Here is a 23,573-nt window from a genome sequence, read left to right on the forward strand (position 1 = left end):
CCGAGCAGAGAATACACCTGGGACTGCCTGGGCCCATAGAGTGCATCACAGATCATATTAGGGGTCACCCGAGCAGTGAATACACCTGGGACCGCTAGGGCCCATAGAGTGCATCACAGATCATATTAGGAGTCATCCAAGCAGAGAATACAACTGGGACCGCCAGGGCACATAGAGTGCATCACAGATCATATTAGGAGTCATCCAAGCAGAGAGTACGACTGGTACTGCCAGGGCCCATAGAGTGCATCACAGATCAATACACCTGGGATAGCCAGGGCCCATAGAGTGCATCATAGATCATATTAGGAGTCATCCGAGCAGAGAATACACCTGGGACTGCCAGGGCCCATAGAGTGCATCACAGATCATATTAGGAGTCATCCGAGCAGAGAATACACCTGGGACTGCCAGGGCCCATAGAGTGCATCACACTGGGAACATTATTTGATTCATAGGAGTAAGCCTGGTACCACCATGAGATTCATAGGATTAGACCTGGTACCCCCATGAGATTCATAGGAGTAGGCCAGGTACCACCATGGGATTCATAGGATTAGACCTGGTACCACCATGAGATTCATAGGAGTTGGCCTGGTACCACCATGAGATTCATAGGAGTAGGCCAGGTACCACCATGGGATTCATAGGATTAGACCTGGTACCACCATGAGATTCATAGGAGTAGGCCTGGTACCACCATGAGATTCATAGGAGTAGGCCAGGTACCAACATGAGATTCATAGGAGTAGGCCAGGTACCACCATGAGATTCATAGGAGTAGGCCAGGTACCACCATGAGATTCATAGGATTAGACCTGGTACCACCATAAGCTTCATAAGAGTAGGCCTGGTACCACCATGAGATTCATAGGAGAAGGCCTGGTACCGCCATGAGATTCATAGGAGTAGGCCAGGTACCGCCATGAGATTCATAGGCGTAGGCCAGGTACCACCATGAGATTCATAGGATTAGACCTGCTACCACCATGTGATTCATAGGATTAGGCCAGGTACCACCATGAGATTCATAGGAGTAAGCCAGGTACCACCATGATATTCATAGGAGTAGGCCTGGTACCACCATTTGATTCATAGGAGTAGGCCTGGTACCACCATGAGATTCATAGGAGTAGGCCTGGTACCACCATGAGATTCATAGGAGTAGGCCTGGTACCACCATGAGATTCATAGGAGTAGGCCTGGAGCCACCATGAGATTCATAGGATTAGACCTGGAACCACCATGAGATTCATAGAAGGCTAAGAACCACCATGAGATTCATAGGAGTAGGCCAGGTACCACAATAAGATTCATAGGAGTAGGCCTGGTACCACCATAAGATTCATAGGAGTAGGCCGGGTACCACCATAAGATTCATAGGAGAAGGCCTGGTACCACCATGAGATTCATAGGAGTAGGCCAGGTACCACCATGAGATTCCTAGGAGTAGGCCTGGTACCATCATAAGATTCACAGGAGAAGGCCTGGTACCACCATGAGATTCATAGGAGTAGGCCAGGTACCACCATGAGATTCATAGGAATATGCCTGGTACCACCATGAGATTCATAGGAGTAGGCCAGGTACCACCATGAGATTCATAGGAATATGCCTGGTACCACCATGAGATTCATAAGATTAGACCTGTTACCACCATGAGATTCATAGGAGTAGGCCTGGTACCACCATGAGATTCATAGGAGTAGGCCAGGTACCACCATGAGATTCATAGGAGTAGGCCTGGTACCACCATAAGATTCATAGGAGAAGGCCTGGTACCACCATGAGATTCATAGGATTAGAGCTGTTACCACCATGAGATTCATAGGAGTAGGCCTGGTACCACCATGAGATTCATAGGAGTAGGCCAGGTACCACCATGAGATTCATAGGAATATGCCTGGTACCACCATGAGATTCATAGGATTAGACCTGTTACCACCATGAGATTCATAGGAGTAGGCCTGGTACCACCATGAGATTCATAGGTGTAGGCCAGGTACCACCATGAGATTCATAGGAGTAGGCCTGGTACCACCATGAGATTCATAGGAGAAGGCCTGGTGCCACCATGAGATTCATAGGAGTAGGCCAGGTACCACCATGAGATTCATAGGAATATGCCTGGTACCACCATGAGATTCATAGGTTTAGACCTGTTACCAACATGAGATTCATAGGAGTAGGCCTGGTACCACCATGAGATTCATAGGAGTAGGCCAGGTACCACCATGAGATTCATAGGAGTAGGCCTGGTACCACCATGACATTCATAGGAGTAGGCCAGGTACCACCATGAGATTCATAGGAGTAGGCCTGGTACCACCATGAGATTCATAGGAGTAGGCCTGGTACCACCATGAGATTCATAGGAATATGCCTGGTACCACCATGAGATTCATAGGATTAGACCTGGTACCACCATGAGATTCATAGGAGTAGGACTGGTACCACCATGAGATTCATAGGAGTAGGCCAGGTACCACCATGAGATTCATAGGAGTAGGCCTGGTACCACCATGAGATTCATAGGAGTAGGCCAGGTACCACTATGAGATTCATAGGAGTAGGCCTGGTACCATCATTTGATTCATAGGAGTTGGCCTGGTACCACCATGCGATTCATAGGAGTAGGCCTGGTACCACCATGAGATTCATAGGATTAGACCTGGTACCACCATGAGATTCATAGGAGTAGGCCTGGTACCACCATGAAATTCATAGGAGTAGGCCTGGTACCACCATGAGATTCACAGGATTAGACCTGGTACCACCATGAGATTCATAGGAGTAGGCCAGGTACCACCATGAGATTCATAGGATTAGACCTGGTACCACCATAAGATTCATAGGAGTGGGCTTGGTACCCCCATGAGATTCATAGGAGAAGGCCTGGTACCACCATGAGATTCATAGGTGTAGGGCAGGTACCCCCATTAGATTCATAGGAGTAGGCCAGGTACCACCATGAGATTCATAGGAATAGGCCAGGTACCACCATGAGATTCATAGGAGTAAGCCAAGTACCACCACGAGATTCATAGGAGTAGGCCTGGTACCATCATTTGATTCATAGGAGTAGGCCTGGTACCATCATTTGATTCATAGGAGTAGGTCTGGTACTACCATGAGATTCATAGAAGTAGGCATGGTACCACCATGAGATTCATAGGATTAGACCTGGAACCACCATGAGATTCATAGAAGGCCTGGAACCACCATGAGATTCATAGGAGTAGGCCAGGTACCACCATAAGATTCATAGGAGTAGGCCTGGTACCACAATAAGATTCATAGGAGCAGGCCTGGTACCACCATAAGATTCATAGGAGAAGGCCTGGTACCACCATGGAATTCATAGGAGTAGGCCTGGTACCACCATGAGATTCATAGGAATATGCCTGCTACCACCGTAAAATTCATAGGATTAGACCTGGTACCACCATGAGATTCATAGGAGTAGGCCAGGTACCACCATGAGATTCATAGGAGTAAGCCAGTTACCACCATGAGATTCATAGGAGTAAGCCAGTTACCACCATGAGATTCATAGAAGTAGGCCTGGTACCATCATTTGATTCATAGGTGTTGGCCTGGTACCACCATGAGATTCATAGGAGTAGGCCTGGCACCACCATGAGATTCGTAGGATTAGACCTGGTACCACCATGAGATTCATAGGAGTAGGCCTGGTACCACCATGAGATTCATAGGAGTAGGCCTAGTACCACCATGAGATTCATAGGATTATACCTGGTACCACCATGAAATTCATAGGAGTAGGCCTGGTACCGCCATGAGATTCATAGCAGTAGGCCAGGTACCACCATGAGATTCATAGGATTATACCTGGTACCACCATGAAATTCATAGGAGTAGGCCTGGTACCGCCATGAGATTCATAGCAGTAGGCCAGGTACCACCATGAGATTCATAGGATTAGACCTGGTACCAACATAAGATTCATAGGAGTAGGCCAGGTACCACCATGAAATTCATAGGATTAGACCTGGTACCACCATGAGATTCATAGGAGTAGGCCAGGTACCGCCATGAGATTCATAGGAGTAGGCCAGGTACCACCACGAGATTCATAGGATTAGACCTGGTACCACCATGAAATTCATAGGAGTAGGCCTGGTACCACCATGAGATTCATAGGAGTAGGCCAGGTACCACCATGAGATTCATAGGATTAGACCTGGTACCACCATAAGATTCATAGGAGTAGGCCAGGTATCACCATGAAATTAATAGGATTAGACCTGGTACCACCATGGGATTCATAGGAGTAGGGCAGGTACCCCCATTAGATTCATAGGAGTAGGCCAGGTACCACCATGAGATTCATAGGAGTAGGCCTGGTACCACCCTGACATTCATAGGATTAGACCTGGTACTACCATACGATTCATAGGAGTAAGCCTGGTACCACCATGGGATTTATAGGAGAAGGCCTGGTACCACCATGAGATTCATAGGAGTAGGCCAGGTACCACCATGAGATTCATAGGATTAGACCTGCTACCGCCATGAGATTCATAGGATTAGACCTGATACCACCATGAGATTCATAGGAGTAGGCCAGGTACCACCATGAGATTCATAGGATTAGACCTGGAACCACCATGAGATTCATAGGTGTAGGCCAGGTATCACCATGGAATTCATAGGATTAGACCTGGTACCACCATGGGATTCATAGGAGTAGGCCAGGTACCACCATGGGATTCATAGGAATAGACCTGGTACCACCATGAGATTCATAGGAGTAGGCCTGGTACCACCATGAGATTCATAGGAGTAGGCCTGGTACCACCATGAGATTCATAGGAGTAGGCCTGGTACCACCATGAGATTCATAGGAGTGGGCCTGGTGCCACCATGAGATTCATAGTATTAGACCTGGAACCACCATAAGATTCATAGAAGGCTAGGAACCACCATGAGATTCATAGGAGTAGGCCAGGTACCACCATAAGATTCATAGGAGTACGCCTGGTACCACCATAAGATTCATAGGAGTAGGCCGGGTACCACCATAAGATTCATAGGAGAAGGCCTGGTACCACCATGAGATTCATAGGAGTAGGCCAGGTACCACCATGAGATTCATAGGAGTAGGCCTGGTACCATCATAAGATTCACAGGAGAAGGCCTGGTACCACCATGAGATTCATAGGAGTAGGTCAGGTACCACCATGAGATTCATAGGAATATGCCTGGTACCACCATGAGATTCATAGGAGTAGGCCAGGTACCACCATGAGATTCATAGGAATATGCCTGGTACCACCATGAGATTCATAGGATTAGACCTGTTACCACCATGAGATTCATAGGAGTAGGCCTGGTACCACCATGAGATTCATAGGAGTAGGCCAGGTACCACCATGAGATTCATAGGCGTAGGCCAGGTACCACCATGAGATTCATAGGATTAGACCTGCTACCACCATGTGATTCATAGGATTAGGCCAGGTACCACCATGAGATTCATAGGAGTAAGCCAGGTACCACCATGATATTCATAGGAGTAGGCCTGGTACCACCATTTGATTCATAGGAGTAGGCCTGGTACCACCATGAGATTCATAGGAGTAGGCCTGGTACCACCATGAGATTCATAGGAGTAGGCCTGGTACCACCATGAGATTCATAGGAGTAGGCCTGGAGCCACCATGAGATTCATAGGATTAGACCTGGAACCACCATGAGATTCATAGAAGGCTAAGAACCACCATGAGATTCATAGGAGTAGGCCAGGTACCACAATAAGATTCATAGGAGTAGGCCTGGTACCACCATAAGATTCATAGGAGTAGGCCGGGTACCACCATAAGATTCATAGGAGAAGGCCTGGTACCACCATGAGATTCATAGGAGTAGGCCAGGTACCACCATGAGATTCCTAGGAGTAGGCCTGGTACCATCATAAGATTCACAGGAGAAGGCCTGGTACCACCATGAGATTCATAGGAGTAGGCCAGGTACCACCATGAGATTCATAGGAATATGCCTGGTACCACCATGAGATTCATAGGAGTAGGCCAGGTACCACCATGAGATTCATAGGAATATGCCTGGTACCACCATGAGATTCATAAGATTAGACCTGTTACCACCATGAGATTCATAGGAGTAGGCCTGGTACCACCATGAGATTCATAGGAGTAGGCCAGGTACCACCATGAGATTCATAGGAGTAGGCCTGGTACCACCATAAGATTCATAGGAGAAGGCCTGGTACCACCATGAGATTCATAGGATTAGAGCTGTTACCACCATGAGATTCATAGGAGTAGGCCTGGTACCACCATGAGATTCATAGGAGTAGGCCAGGTACCACCATGAGATTCATAGGAATATGCCTGGTACCACCATGAGATTCATAGGATTAGACCTGTTACCACCATGAGATTCATAGGAGTAGGCCTGGTACCACCATGAGATTCATAGGTGTAGGCCAGGTACCACCATGAGATTCATAGGAGTAGGCCTGGTACCACCATGAGATTCATAGGAGAAGGCCTGGTGCCACCATGAGATTCATAGGAGTAGGCCAGGTACCACCATGAGATTCATAGGAATATGCCTGGTACCACCATGAGATTCATAGGTTTAGACCTGTTACCAACATGAGATTCATAGGAGTAGGCCTGGTACCACCATGAGATTCATAGGAGTAGGCCAGGTACCACCATGAGATTCATAGGAGTAGGCCTGGTACCACCATGACATTCATAGGAGTAGGCCAGGTACCACCATGAGATTCATAGGAGTAGGCCTGGTACCACCATGAGATTCATAGGAGTAGGCCTGGTACCACCATGAGATTCATAGGAATATGCCTGGTACCACCATGAGATTCATAGGATTAGACCTGGTACCACCATGAGATTCATAGGAGTAGGACTGGTACCACCATGAGATTCATAGGAGTAGGCCAGGTACCACCATGAGATTCATAGGAGTAGGCCTGGTACCACCATGAGATTCATAGGAGTAGGCCAGGTACCACTATGAGATTCATAGGAGTAGGCCTGGTACCATCATTTGATTCATAGGAGTTGGCCTGGTACCACCATGCGATTCATAGGAGTAGGCCTGGTACCACCATGAGATTCATAGGATTAGACCTGGTACCACCATGAGATTCATAGGAGTAGGCCTGGTACCACCATGAAATTCATAGGAGTAGGCCTGGTACCACCATGAGATTCACAGGATTAGACCTGGTACCACCATGAGATTCATAGGAGTAGGCCAGGTACCACCATGAGATTCATAGGATTAGACCTGGTACCACCATAAGATTCATAGGATTGGGCTTGGTACCCCCATGAGATTCATAGGAGAAGGCCTGGTACCACCATGAGATTCATAGGTGTAGGGCAGGTACCCCCATTAGATTCATAGGAGTAGGCCAGGTACCACCATGAGATTCATAGGAATAGGCCAGGTACCACCATGAGATTCATAGGAGTAAGCCAAGTACCACCACGAGATTCATAGGAGTAGGCCTGGTACCATCATTTGATTCATAGGAGTAGGCCTGGTACCATCATTTGATTCATAGGAGTAGGTCTGGTACTACCATGAGATTCATAGAAGTAGGCATGGTACCACCATGAGATTCATAGGATTAGACCTGGAACCACCATGAGATTCATAGAAGGCCTGGAACCACCATGAGATTCATAGGAGTAGGCCAGGTACCACCATAAGATTCATAGGAGTAGGCCTGGTACCACAATAAGATTCATAGGAGCAGGCCTGGTACCACCATAAGATTCATAGGAGAAGGCCTGGTACCACCATGGAATTCATAGGAGTAGGCCTGGTACCACCATGAGATTCATAGGAATATGCCTGCTACCACCGTAAAATTCATAGGATTAGACCTGGTACCACCATGAGATTCATAGGAGTAGGCCAGGTACCACCATGAGATTCATAGGAGTAAGCCAGTTACCACCATGAGATTCATAGGAGTAAGCCAGTTACCACCATGAGATTCATAGAAGTAGGCCTGGTACCATCATTTGATTCATAGGTGTTGGCCTGGTACCACCATGAGATTCATAGGAGTAGGCCTGGCACCACCATGAGATTCGTAGGATTAGACCTGGTACCACCATGAGATTCATAGGAGTAGGCCTGGTACCACCATGAGATTCATAGGAGTAGGCCTAGTACCACCATGAGATTCATAGGATTATACCTGGTACCACCATGAAATTCATAGGAGTAGGCCTGGTACCGCCATGAGATTCATAGCAGTAGGCCAGGTACCACCATGAGATTCATAGGATTATACCTGGTACCACCATGAAATTCATAGGAGTAGGCCTGGTACCGCCATGAGATTCATAGCAGTAGGCCAGGTACCACCATGAGATTCATAGGATTAGACCTGGTACCAACATAAGATTCATAGGAGTAGGCCAGGTACCACCATGAAATTCATAGGATTAGACCTGGTACCACCATGAGATTCATAGGAGTAGGCCAGGTACCGCCATGAGATTCATAGGAGTAGGCCAGGTACCACCACGAGATTCATAGGATTAGACCTGGTACCACCATGAAATTCATAGGAGTAGGCCTGGTACCACCATGAGATTCATAGGAGTAGGCCAGGTACCACCATGAGATTCATAGGATTAGACCTGGTACCACCATAAGATTCATAGGAGTAGGCCAGGTATCACCATGAAATTAATAGGATTAGACCTGGTACCACCATGGGATTCATAGGAGTAGGGCAGGTACCCCCATTAGATTCATAGGAGTAGGCCAGGTACCACCATGAGATTCATAGGAGTAGGCCTGGTACCACCCTGACATTCATAGGATTAGACCTGGTACTACCATACGATTCATAGGAGTAAGCCTGGTACCACCATGGGATTTATAGGAGAAGGCCTGGTACCACCATGAGATTCATAGGAGTAGGCCAGGTACCACCATGAGATTCATAGGATTAGACCTGCTACCGCCATGAGATTCATAGGATTAGACCTGATACCACCATGAGATTCATAGGAGTAGGCCAGGTACCACCATGAGATTCATAGGATTAGACCTGGAACCACCATGAGATTCATAGGTGTAGGCCAGGTATCACCATGGAATTCATAGGATTAGACCTGGTACCACCATGGGATTCATAGGAGTAGGCCAGGTACCACCATGGGATTCATAGGAATAGACCTGGTACCACCATGAGATTCATAGGAGTAGGCCTGGTACCACCATGAGATTCATAGGAGTAGGCCTGGTACCACCATGAGATTCATAGGAGTAGGCCTGGTACCACCATGAGATTCATAGGAGTGGGCCTGGTGCCACCATGAGATTCATAGTATTAGACCTGGAACCACCATAAGATTCATAGAAGGCTAGGAACCACCATGAGATTCATAGGAGTAGGCCAGGTACCACCATAAGATTCATAGGAGTACGCCTGGTACCACCATAAGATTCATAGGAGTAGGCTGGGTACCACCATAAGATTCATAGGAGAAGGCCTGGTACCACCATGAGATTCATAGGAGTAGGCCAGGTACCACCATGAGATTCATAGGAGTAGGCCTGGTACCATCATAAGATTCACAGGAGAAGGCCTGGTACCACCATGAGATTCATAGGAGTAGGTCAGGTACCACCATGAGATTCATAGGAATATGCCTGGTACCACCATGAGATTCATAGGAGTAGGCCAGGTACCACCATGAGATTCATAGGAATATGCCTGGTACCACCATGAGATTCATAGGATTAGACCTGTTACCACCATGAGATTCATAGGAGTAGGCCTGGTACCACCATGAGATTCATAGGAGTAGGCCAGGTACCACCATGAGATTCATAGGAGTAGGCCTGGTACCACCATAAGATTCATAGGAGAAGGCCTGGTACCACCATGAGATTCATAGGAGTAGGCCAGGTACCACCATGAGATTCATAGGAATATGCCTGGTACCACCATGAGATTCATAGGATTAGACCTGTTACCACCATGAGATTCATAGGAGTAGGCCTGGTACCACCATGAGATTCATAGGAGTAGGCCAGGTACCACCATGAGATTCATAGGAATATGCCTGGTACCACCATGAGATTCATAGGATTAGACCTGTTACCACCATGAGATTCATAGGAGTAGGCCTGGTACCACCATGAGATTCATAGGAGTAGGCCAGGTACCACCATGGGATTCATCGGAGTAGGCCTGGTACCACCATGAGATTCATAGGAGAAGGCCTGGTGCCACTATGAGATTCATAGGAGTAGGCCAGGTACCACCATGAGATTCATAGGAATATGCCTGGTACCACCATGAGATTCATAGTATTAGACCTGTTACCACCATGAGATTCATAGGAGTAGGCCTGGTACCACCATGAGATTCATAGGAGTAGGCCAGGTACCACCATGAGATTCATAGGAGTAGGCCTGGTACCACCCAGAGATTCATAGGAGTAGGCCAGGTACCACCATGAGATTCATAGGAGTAGGCCTGGTACCACCATGAGATTCATAGGAATATGCCTGGTACCACCATGAGATTCATAGGATTAGACCTGGTACCACCATGAGATTCATAGGAGTAGGCCTGGTACCACCATGAGATTCATAGGAGTAGGCCAGGTACCACCATGAGATTCATAGGAGTAGGCCTGGTACCACCATGAGATTCATAGGAGTAGGCCAGGTACCACTATGAGATTCATAGGAGTAGGCCTGGTACCATCATTTGATTCATAGGAGTTGGCCTGGTACCACCATGAGATTCATAGGAGTAGGCCTGGTACCACCATGAGATTCATAGGATTAGACCTGGTACCACCATGAGATTCATAGGAGTAGGCCTGGTACCACCATGACATTCATAGGAGTAGGCCTGGTACCACCATGAGATTCACAGGATTAGACCTGGTACCACCATGAGATTCATAGGAGTAGGGCAGGTACCACCATGAGATTCATAGGAGTAGGCCAGGTACCACCATGAGATTCATAGGATTAGACCTGGTACCACCATAAGATTCATAGGAGTAGGCTTGGTACCACCATGAGATTCATAGGAGAAGGCCTGGTACCACCATGAGATTCATAGGAGTAGGGCAGGTACCCCCATTAGATTCATAGGAGTAGGCCAGGTACCACCATGAGATTCATAGGAATAGGCCAGGTACCACCATGAGGTTCATAGGAGTAAGCCAAGTACCACCATGAGATTCATAGGAGTAGGCCTGGTACCATCATTTGATTCATAGGAGTAGGCCTGGTACTACCATGAGATTCATAGAAGTAGGCATGGTACCACCATGAGATTCATAGGATTAGACCTGGTACCACCATGAGATTCATAGGAGTAGGCCTGGTACCATCATTTGATTCATAGGAGTAGGCCTGGTACTACCATGAGATTCATAGAAGTAGGCAGGGTACCACCATGAGATTCATAGGATTAGACCTGGAACCACCATGAGATTCATAGAAGGCCTGGAACCACCATGAGATTCATAGGAGTAGGCCAGGTACCACCATAAGATTCATAGGAGTAGGCCTGGTACCACCATAAGATTCATAGGAGTAGGCCTGTTACCACCATAAGATTCATAGGAGAAGGCCTGGTATCACCATGAGATTCATAGGAGTAGGCCTGGTACCACCATGAGATTCATAGGAATATGCCTGCTTCCACCGTGAGATTCATAGGATTAGACCTGGTACCACCATGAGATTCATAGGAGTAGGCCAGGTACCACCATGAGATTCATAGGGGTAAGCCAGTTACCACCATGAGATTCATAGGAGTAGGCCTGGTACCATCATTTGATTCATAGGTGTTGGCCTGGTACCACCATGAGATTCATAGGAGTAGGCCTGGTACCACCATGAGATTCGTAGGATTAGACCTGGTACCACCATGAGATTCATAGGAATAGTCCTGGTACCACCATGAGATTCATAGGAGTAGGCCTAGTACCACCATGAGATTCATAGGATTAGACCTGGAACCACCATGAGATTCATAGGAGAAGGCCTGGAACCACCATGAGATTCATAGGAGTAGGCCAGGTACCACCATGAGATTCATAGGATTAGACCTGGTTCCACCATAAGATACATAGGAGTAGGCCAGGTATCACCATGAAATTCATAGGATTAGACCTGGTACCACCATGAGATTCATAGGAGTAGGCCAGGTACCACCATGAGATTCATAGGAGTAGGCCAGGTACCACCAATGAGATTGATAGGATTAGACCTGGTACCACCATGAGATTCATAGGAGTAGGCCAGGTATCACCATGGAATTCATAGGATTAGACCTGGTACCACCATGAGATTCATAGGAGTAGGCCAGGTACCACCATGGGATTCATAGGATTAGACCTGGTACCACCATGAGATTCATAGGAGTAGGCCTGGTACCACCATGAGATTCATAGGAGTAGGCCTGGTACCACCATGAGATTCATAGGAGTAGGCCTGGTACCACCATGAGATTCATAGGAGTGGGCCTGGTGCCACCATGAGATTCATAGTATTAGACCTGGAACCACCATGAGATTCATAGAAGGCTAGGAACCACCATGAGATTCATAGGAGTAGGCCAGGTACCACCATAAGATTCATAGGAGTAGGCCTGGTACCACCATAAGATTCATAGGAGTAGGCCGGGTACCACCATAAGATTCATAGGAGAAGGCCTGGTACCACCATGAGATTCATAGGAGTAGGCCAGGTACCACCATGAGATTCATAGGAGTAGGCCTGGTACCATCATAAGATTCACAGGAGAAGGCCTGGTACCACCATGAGATTCATAGGAGTAGGTCAGGTACCACCATGAGATTCATAGGAATATGCCTGGTACCACCATGAGATTCATAGGAGTAGGCCAGGTACCACCATGAGATTCATAGGAATATGCCTGGTACCACCATGAGATTCATAGGATTAGACCTGTTACCACCATGAGATTCATAGGAGTAGGCCTGGTACCACCATGAGATTCATAGGAGTAGGCCAGGTACCACCATGAGATTCATAGGAGTAGGCCTGGTACCACCATAAGATTCATAGGATTAGACCTGTTACCACCATGAGATTCATAGGAGTAGGCCTGGTACCACCATGAGATTCATAGGAGTAGGCCAGGTACCACCATGAGATTCATAGGAATATGCCTGGTACCAACATGAGATTCATAGGATTAGACCTGTTACCACCATGAGATTCATAGGAGTAGGCCTGGTACCACCATGAGATTCATAGGAGTAGGCCAGGTACCACCATGGGATTCATCGGAGTAGGCCTGGTACCACCATGAGATTCATAGGAGAAGGCCTCGTGCCACTATGAGATTCATAGGAGTAGGCCAGGTACCACCATGAGATTCATAGGAATATGCCTGGTACCACCATGAGATTCATAGTATTAGACCTGTTACCACCATGAGATTCATAGGAGTAGGCCTGGTACCACCATGAGATTCATAGGAGTAGGCCAGGTACCACCATGAGATTCATAGGAGTAGGCCTGGTACCACCCAGAGATTCATAGGAGTAGGCCAGGTACCACCATGAGATTCATAGGAGTAGGCCTGGTACCACCATGAGATTCATAGGAGTAGGCCTGGTACCACCATGAGATTCATAGGAATATGCCTGGTACCACCATGAGATTCATAGGATTAGACCTGGTACCACCATGAGATTCATAGGAGTAGGCCTGGTACCACCATGAGATTCATAGGAGTAGGCCAGGTACCACCATGAGATTCATAGGAGTAGGCCTGGTACCACCATGAGATTCATAGGAGTAGGCCAGGTACCACTATGAGATTCATAGGAGTAGGCCTGGTACCATCATTTGATTCATAGGAGTTGGCCTGGTACCACCATGAGATTCATAGGAGTAGGCCTGGTACCACCATGAGATTCATAGGATTAGACCTAGTACCACCATGAGATTCATAGGAGTAGGCCTGGTACCACCATGACATTCATAGGAGTAGGCCTGGTACCACCATGAGATTCACAGGATTAGACCTGGTACCACCATGAGATTCATAGGAGTAGGGCAGGTACCACCATGAGATTCATAGGAGTAGGCCAGGTACCACCATGAGATTCATAGGATTAGACCTGGTACCACCATAAGATTCATAGGAGTAGGCTTGGTACCACCATGAGATTCATAGGAGAAGGCCTGGTACCACCATGAGATTCATAGGAGTAGGGCAGGTACCCCCATTCGATTCATAGGAGTAGGCCAGGTACCACCATGAGATTCATAGGAATAGGCCAGGTACCACCATGAGGTTCATAGGAGTAAGCCAAGTACCACCATGAGATTCATAGGAGTAGGCCTGGTACCATCATTTGATTCATAGGAGTAGGCCTTGTACTACCATGAGATTCATAGAAGTAGGCATGGTACCACCATGAGATTCATAGGATTAGACCTGGTACCAGCATGAGATTCATAGGAGTAGGCCTGGTACCATCATTTGATTCATAGGAGTAGGCCTGGTACTACCATGAGATTCATAGAAGTAGGCAGGGTACCACCATGAGATTCATAGGATTAGACCTGGAACCACCATGAGATTCATAGAAGGCCTGGAACCACCATGAGATTCATAGGAGTAGGCCAGGTACCACCATAAGATTCATAGGAGTAGGCCTGGTAGCACCATAAGATTCATAGGAGTAGGCCTGGTACCACCATAAGATTCATAGGAGAAGGCCTGGTACCACCATGAGATTCATAGGAGTAGGCCTGGTACCACCATGAGATTCATAGGAATATGCCTGCTACCACCGTGAGATTCATAGGATTAGACCTGGTACCACCATGAGATTCATAGGAGTAGGCCAGGTACCACCATGAGATTCATAGGGGTAAGCCAGTTACCACCATGAGATTCATAGGAGTAGGCCTGGTACCATCATTTGATTCATAGGTGTTGGCCTGGTACCACCATGAGATTCATAGGAGTAGGCCTGGTACCACCATGAGATTCGTAGGATTAGACCTGGTACCACCATGAGATTCATAGGAGTAGTCCTGGTACCACCATGAGATTCATAGGAGTAGGCCTAGTACCACCATGAGATTCATAGGATTATGCCTGGTACCACCATGAAATTCATAGGAGTAGGCCTGGTACCACCATGAGATTCATAGGAGTAGGCCAGGTATCACCATGAGATTCATAGGATTAGACCTGGTACCACCATGCGATTCATAGGAGTAAGCCAGGTACCACCATGAAATTCATAGGATTAGACCTGGTACCACCATGAGATTCATAGGAGTAGGCCAGGTACCGCCATGAGATTCATAGGAGTAGGCCAGGTACCACCACGAGATTCATAGGATTAGACCTGGTACCACCATGAAATTCATAGGAGTAGGCCTGGTACCACCATGAGATTCATAGGAGTAGGCCAGGTACCACCATGAGATTCATAGGATTAGACCTGGTACCACCATAAGATTCATAGGAGTAGGCCAGGTATCACCATGAAATTAATAGGATTAGACCTGGTACCACCATGAGATTCATAGGAGTAGGGCAGGTACCCCCATTAGATTCATAGGAGTAGGCCAGGTACCACCATGAGATTCATAGGAGTAGGCCTGGTACCACCATGACATTCATAGGATTAGACCTGGTACCACCATTTGATTCATAGGAGTAGGCCTGGTACCACCATGGGATTCATAGGAGAAGGCCTTGTACCACCATGAGATTCATAGGAGTAGGCCAGGTACCACCATGAGATTCATAGGATTAGACCTGCTACCGCCATGAGATTCATAGGATTAGACCTGGTACCACCATGAGATTCATAGGAGTTGGCCAGTTACCACCATGAGATTCATAGGAGTAAGCCAGATACCACCATGTGATTCATAGGAGTAGGCCCGGTACCATCACTTGATTCATAGGAGTAGGCCTGGTACCACCTTGAGATTCATAGGAGTAGGCCTGGTACCACCATGGGATTCATAGGATTAGACCTGGTACCACCATGAGATTCATAGGAGTAGGCCTGGTACCACCATGAGATTCATAGGATTAGACCTGGAACCACCATGAGATTCATAGGAGAAGGCCTGGAACCACCATGAGATTCATAGGAGTAGGCCATGTACCACCATGAGATTCATAGGATTAGACCTGGTACCACCATAGGATTCATAGGAGTAGGCCAGGTATCACCATGAAATTCATAGGATTAGACCTGGTACCACCATGAGATTCATAGGAGTAGGCCAGGTACCACCATGAGATTCATAGGATTAGACCTGGTACCACCATAAGATTCATAGGAGTAGGCCAGGTATCACCATGAAATTTATAGGATTAGACCTGGTACCACCATGAGATTCATAGGAGTAGGCCAGGTACCACCATGAGATTCATAGGAGTAGGCCTGCTACCACCATGAGATTTATAGGAGCAGACCTGCCCAATCAGAACGACGTTTATAAGAGCATAGCGTATACACCACGGATCATCATTGGAGCCACACAAGGAGAGAATAAACATGGGACCATCACTAGGTTCATAAAAGCCCAGCATATTCCTAGGACCACGTTCAAGACAAGAACATGATTACACATGGGACAGAGCAAACTACAGGTACCACGCACACTTAGAACCATCACAAGCACAGAGTACAATTAGTAGCAACAGGATCACAACTGGGACCACCGTGATGTTAAGAAGAGCAGAGTAAACCTCAGGCCATCTTGATGTCCATAAGAGCTGAAAGTACAGCCCGGATCATCATATGATAGTTGGATTCAAAGAGCACAGAGTACATCTGTGTCCATGCTGATGTTCATAAGAGCACAGAGTACAGCTGAGGCCGCCATGTGCTTAAGAATACCTTAGAGTACAGCAGGTGCCATCATAAGAGCACAGGGTACATCTGAGAACATCAAGATACTGGGAGTGCAGCTGGAGCAATCGCAGGATGAATAGATATACACAGTACACCAGGGACCACCTCCATGTTCATAAGAGCACTGAGTGCTGCCGGGAGCATCCCGGGATACATAACAGTACCGACTAGTGCCGGTAAGATCAGAATCACAAGAGGAGAGAGTCTTGGGTTATCATTATGTTCAGAAGAGCACACAACACACCTGGGACCATCATGAGATTAATAAGATAACAGAGCACACCTGGGACCATCATGAGATTAATAAGATAACAGAGCACACCTGGGACCATCATGAGATTAATAAGATAACAGAGCACACCTGAGACCATCATGAGATTAATAAGATAACAGAGCACACCTGGGACCATCATGAGATTAATAAGATAACAGAGCACACCTGGGAGCATCATGAGATTAATAAGATAACAGAGCACACCTGGGACCATCATGAGATTAATAAGATAACAGAGCACACCTGGGAGCATCATGAGATTAATAAAATAACAGAGCACACCTGGGACCATCCTGAGATTAATAAAATAACAGAGCACACCTGGGAGCATCATGAGATTAATAAGATAACAGAGCACACCTGGGAGCATCATGAGATGCACATGAGCAGAGGGTATACCTGGGAGCATCATGAGATGCACATGAGCAGAGGGTATACCTGGGAGCATCATGAGATGCACATGAGCAGAGGGTACACCTGGGAGCATCATGAGATGCACATGAGCAGAGGGTACACCTGGGACCATCATGAGATGCACATGAGCAGAGGGTACACCTGGGAGCATCATGAGATGCACATGAGCAGAGGGTATACCTGGGACCATCATGAGATGCACATGAGCAGAGGGTATACCCACGACCATCATGAGATGCACATGAGCAGAGGGTATACCTGGACCATCATGAGATGCACATGAGCAGAGGGTATACCTGCGACCATCATGAGATGCACATGAGCAGAGGGTATACCTGGGACCATCATGAGATGCACATGAGCAGAGGGTATACCTGGGACCATCATGAGATGCACATGAGCAGAGGGTATAGACACGACCATCATGAGATGCACATGAGCAGAGGGTATACCTGGGACCATCATGAGATGCACATGAGCAGAGGGTATACCTGGGACCATCATGAGATGCACATGAGCAGAGGGTATACCCACGACCATCATTTGATGAATAAGAGTTCAGAGAGCAGAGAGTACCTCCATTACATTCATAAGAGCACAGAATCCAGCTGGGACCATCAGAAATCCACAAGAGAATAAACTAACCTGTGTTCCTGATGCTCATAGAGCACAGAGTACATGTAGGTCCCTCGTGATGTTCATAAGAGCACAGTGCTCAGGTGGGGCCAGCATAAGAGTCGACAGAGCACAATTATAAGAGATAAGCATGGCATACGACTGAGAGCACAATGATATCACAGCAGGGGCGTTGCTAGGGGGGGGCTAAGGGGGCTATAGCCCCTGATCTTTTGGTTGTAGCCCCGGATAGAATCTCAGGAGCTACAGCCAAAAGACTAGCTAGCCCCCAGTCCCGACAGTTCCGACATAAGCTTAGCCCCGGGTCTTTTCCAGACCTAGCAATTCCCCTGTATCACAGCACAGTACCATGGGTCATCAGGAAATCAGAGCAGGGTCATGCAAATCCTAAGAGCACAGAGCATCTGTAGACCCCAATGAGTGGCACTAGGGCAAAGGGTACACCTGGAAAAGAGTGCTTGTGTGCGGGTCGAGGGTACACTCTTTGGAAGGGATGAAGCCTCTTGGAATGGAACGCACACTTACCCAATGAGCCTTGGTCTCTGGCTGGCCACCTTTGCCCTTGGTGCCTGTCGCGGGGTCTTCCTCTCCTGTGGTTGGTTTGGGGAGGACTCTTGTCTAAGGGGATCCGGTAAGGAGAGGCCAGCCTTTTCCACAGACACCGAAGGATTGGCCAACGGAGATACCCCCATGATAGTGCTTGGTTGCTGAGCCGTGGTAGGTGCTTTACTCTTCTGTAGCAGCCTTACATTCCCGCCCAGAGGGTGTTTTGGCCAGGGGTGGAGTCCGCCCTGAGAATTGTGGGTCGCCGAACTGTGCACTAGGACACCAGGTACCCGTAGCAGGCCGTAGGTCTTGCCTGGCACTGGGGCTTTATCCCGGTTCTGTCCTGTGCCAGTTGCTTGGACTCTGAGCCTGACACGGCCTTGCTCCCGGAGCATAGAGGCAGCGCCACCCACAGAGCCTATTTGGGACAGTCCAAGCCTCCAGAAAAGAGCGCAGGTCACCAGAAGGTGCAAGACGGTCCCCGAATGCATCTTTTCAGAGTCGCCAAGGGAATGCCCCAACGAGAGCTACAAAAGGCACTAGGGGGATCGACTGAAGGGGGGCACTGAGGTGATGCAGCAATGGAAGGGGCCACAAGAAAGCCACTAGGGGGGTCGACTGAAAGGGGCCACTGAGGTGAGATGCCAAAAGAAGAGAAGCCAAAAGGGCCAGTCAGCCCGCGACAGCAGCACAGTGCCTGGGGATATTGTACATTAGAGTAGCAGGCGGCAGAGATGAACCCCTTTAGAGCAAAGTTCCGGGCGCTGGAGATCCTGGTGGAACCTGGGGGTGCAGCAGAACGTCCTTGCACCTTTAGGGCTGGCACTGCACAGGGGCTCCGCAAGCAAAGGGGCAGGCACTGCGCAGGGGCTCCGCGGGCACAGGAGCTGGCACCGCCCAGGGGCTCCGCGGGCACAGGAGCTGGCACCGCGCAGGGGTTCCGCGGGCACCGGAGCTCGCACAGCGCAGGGCAGGAGAGGATCCTGGCAGAGCACTGTGTAGGGGCCAGAGCGAGAGCAGCGGGGGTTCTGTGCAAGGCGGGCTACCCAGCTGGCGCCGCGATCCCAGTGCGACCCCCTGTCACAGCCACCCTGTTCTGCAGGAGCGTGCCTCAGCCTGGGCTCGCTGCATGTGTGCCGGGGCTTTAATCAGAGCCGCATGGCCGACTCCTCCCGCCGCCTGTACTCTCCTCCCAGCCCCGGGAAGGGCCCCTCCCCCACCCACTCACTCCCTCACTCACTTTCTCTGCCGCGTCCCGTTCTCTCGTCCATTCGAAATTCACTGCACTTACATTCAACCCATTTTAATAAGCCTCGTGTCCGACAAAGCCTGACAAACGTTGCCGGATAGTGGCCCCTTCCATCGGCGCCTGACCGTCTCCTCGTCCTCTTTTTCTCACTCCTGTAGCTCGCTCCCTTTCACTTGCCCTCCCCTTCCCATCTCCCCGCTGCGGTCGTGTGTCCTCTTTTATGCTTTCGCCCCCTCGGCCCCCATTGGACTTGTTTCCGTTCGCTGGTCCATCGTTCTCATAATGCTCGCCTTCCTTCTGCTGCGACTCTCCTCTATTCCTGACGCCTCTCTCTTACCTGTCTGTTTCTTCCCAGTGTCTCGTTCCTCCCGTCTCTCTTCCTCGCCACCTATTTGCGGACCAACACGCACTTGCCCCCCCCCCCCCGCCAATATTCACTTTACTTTTCAGGCCCCATGTGCGCTCCCTGCTGCCTCTAGCTCTCCCTTTCGTGGTTCTTTCTGCCCCTGCATCCTCTCTCCCTTGTCCCATCCTTCCGATATTACTGCAGCGCCTTTCTCACCCTCACTCTCGCCCTTTCCCTGCTCTCGGCACCCCTTTTCACGCTCACATTTCTCCCATCAACTCTCTTTCGTCTTTAACCTTCCGTCACTTGTGCCCCTTTCTGCCCCTCCCCTTTCCTTGCCTTCCACGCATCTGCTGCGCTTACTTTAACTTTCCCCATTGCGCTCTCTCTTTCTCATCCCAGGCTCTCTCGCTTGTCCTCGCCCCCCCCCCCCCCCCCCGTGCTCCAGCCGTGCCCTTCCCTGCGCCACTTTATTCTCTTTTAACACACGCTTTTCACCTGCCCCCCCTCCTTCTCTTGTCAGCCCCCTACCCTCCTTTGATGCGTCTTCCTAGAGGTGCCCATGCGTTGGTTAATGCGTTCTTCTTTATTGGTCAGTGGGGATAGTTACTCTCGGTGCCACACGCTGCCAGCTGAGCCCGTCGCCAGGCTCGGCAGCCTCCCCAAGGGGTGGTGAAAGGCACCTCTGCACAGACCATACTGCAAGCCCATATATCATTTTAAAAGATGCGTGGGCGTTGCCTGCCTGGCATGTTAGGCAGCAAAACCTATATTCAAATAATATAATTGTCAGGCAGAAAAATCAAGTACAAAAAAAATCAAATGGGTACACGAAAAAATCGAACTCGGTCAATGCAGGTTGTAATTCTACAGTTCTTTTGATGAAAGCATACAGTATTTTGGGGAATTCGTTGTATTACATCATTCCAATGACTAGACTTCAACATTATATGTTTCAAAGATCACATGACTTATTCCTATGCATCCCTTAAGTCTGTTGCAATTTACAACACAAATCATTTAGCTCCAAATCTCTTAAACTGATGAGGGGGGAACGACCTACACTCTGTGAAAAGGGGATATTTCTGGGCAAAATTCGGTGCAAAGCACAATTGGCGATGGTCAGTCACTCTTCCCTCCGAAATGTCACGCGTGCCTATGTTTGCTTCCGATGTGCTCATATTTTGGCCAATTAAGGTGCTGTGAAAATTTCAAGCTCCCATCTGGCTAAAATATTTGCACCCCTTCGCACAGAATGCCTATTGGGCATACCACAGATTAACCTCTTTAACGCCCAAATAGAATTTCAGAAAACACGGAACAAGAGAGGATCTGGAGCGATTTCATGTCACCTGTCGCCTAGGCATCTGTCCCTGGAAAAAGAAACTAAGGGCCTCATTACACGGCAGGTGGTGAGCCATGGCGCTATTAGCGCCATGGCTCATGCCGTTAAAATACCGGCACCGCCTTGGCGGAAAGGGGATTTACCGCCCCATTCCAAGGTTGGAGGGGCGTTAAATCCCCCTTCCACCATTGCCCTTCCCCATTCCCATTTCTGCCCCATAGGGCTCTATGGGAATGGGGAAGGCGCTAATTACGGCACCGCAATTTTGCGGTGCCGTAATTAGCTCCGAGACCCCTTAGCCGGTTGGATTTTAACGCCTGCAAAAAGCAGGCGTTAAATCCCCCAACCCGCAAAGGGACCTCGTAGTAAGGCGGTAAGGATTTACCGGTACCGGTATTTTACCGGTACCGGTAAATCCTTACCGCCATCCGTGTAATGAGGCCCTATCTGTCCTTAAATGCAGTGTCTCCCCCTAGCCAGCGGTGATGAGCCGCTTATCTACGTGAGGGACAGAGGGGCAAATCTTACCCTATCTAGATACTTTTCAATATCTTGTGTGTCTCTGAGTGCAATCACTATAAAAAATCTTAAAAGGTAACATTTAGTCTGATTGGACTAGTAGGTTCGTACAATTGTATTTGCTACTGTCTAGTTGACTCATAAAAAAACTCTCAATCAGCGACAAACATATAACACTGCTTCAAGTTGAGGACATCTTACACTGACAAGTGTCCTACTCGCACACAGACTATAGTGAAGAACCATCTTCACTTTCAATTGATGTGAGTCTTCAGTTTCTGGTGGCGGGGGGCTGCTTTATCCTCACTTGTCAGTTGACCGGTTTCGGTAGCACTTATCTTGTTTAAGCCACCTTCTTCAGGACGGTTAGGTACAGGATCGCGACCGAACCACCGTATTGCACCTTTTGTTGCCAGAAACACTTGCCACAGATTATCGATTGCTTGCTGTGTTTAGCCCACTATCTGCAGGCAGGTAAAAGAGACACATGCGCATGCTCTCGTTACAAAACTATTCATGAAGTCAATACGGTTCTAGAATTATTTTGCAAGTAGAACGTGCAGTAATGTAGTGTAAAATCCTAACAAAGGTGTATTGTCACTCACCGGTTAAGAAACTCTGCACCCATGTCTAGATTGGTGAGCTTATTCTGGTTTCATTCTGGTTTCATAAATGTCAGAAAACATGAAGTCATGTGTATGATTCTTCCATCCAATGTCAGTGTTCGAGTCTGGTAAAAGAACGGAGATGCTGCTCAGAGAAAACAATTCTAGTTATCAGCCTATTCTGGAGCTTGGCTAGGTGTCTGTCTTCTTGCTTCACTGAGGGGACGGCAGGGCCGGTCTCCATTAATAGCGGACACGCATGTCTATAAGATTCCTGTCTGGAGTTCTTGTTATCTTAAAGATGTAAAAGGATGTGAGGTATACGACAATACCCAGATCCTCCTTACCTTAACAGGAGACTGTGACACTGACTCAATGACCCTAAATGACATTTACAACACAATCCAAACCCTTCCCCCCTCAAGCACTCCCTTGTGCACCCTCTTCTCAAGAAACCCTCTTCCGACCCCTCCTGCCCGGCTAACTATCGCCCTATCTCCATCACTCCCTTCCTGGGCAAGCTCCTGGAGAAACTGGCCATCTCCCAGCTTAACCTCCATGCTGAATCTGTTGGTAGTCTTCATGACCATCAATCTGGCTTCAGAGCTGCCAGAAGCACGGAAACTGCTCTTCTGAACATCCATGAAGACCTGCTCCTGAACCTCGATTCCAACACTCTGTGTGTTCTCATTC

At 48.4% G+C, this 23,573-nt stretch overlaps 1 protein-coding gene across 4 annotated transcripts in view; it reads right to left on the reverse strand.

Annotated features, from left to right (window-relative positions):
- Positions 1–19,993, reverse strand: part of LTBP2 (latent transforming growth factor beta binding protein 2) — a 1,918,131-nt gene extending 1,898,138 nt beyond the window's left edge. For 3 of the 4 annotated variants that reach the window (XM_069637635.1, XM_069637634.1, XM_069637633.1), the window contains exon 1: positions 18,796–19,993. In XM_069637635.1, coding sequence (XP_069493736.1) covers positions 18,796–19,307 — 512 coding nt within the window. In that variant the 5' untranslated portion in view covers positions 19,308–19,993. The remainder of the gene's footprint in view (positions 1–18,795) is intronic. The other variant, XM_069637632.1, reaches the window with a different exon arrangement.
- Positions 19,994–23,573: the final 3,580 nt, after the last annotated feature.

The sequence above is a fragment of the Ambystoma mexicanum genome, chromosome 14 (assembly GCF_040938575.1).
Source record: "Ambystoma mexicanum isolate Mex_15411 chromosome 14, UKY_AmexF1_1, whole genome shotgun sequence".
NCBI classification, from domain to species: Eukaryota; Metazoa; Chordata; class Amphibia; order Caudata; family Ambystomatidae; genus Ambystoma; species Ambystoma mexicanum.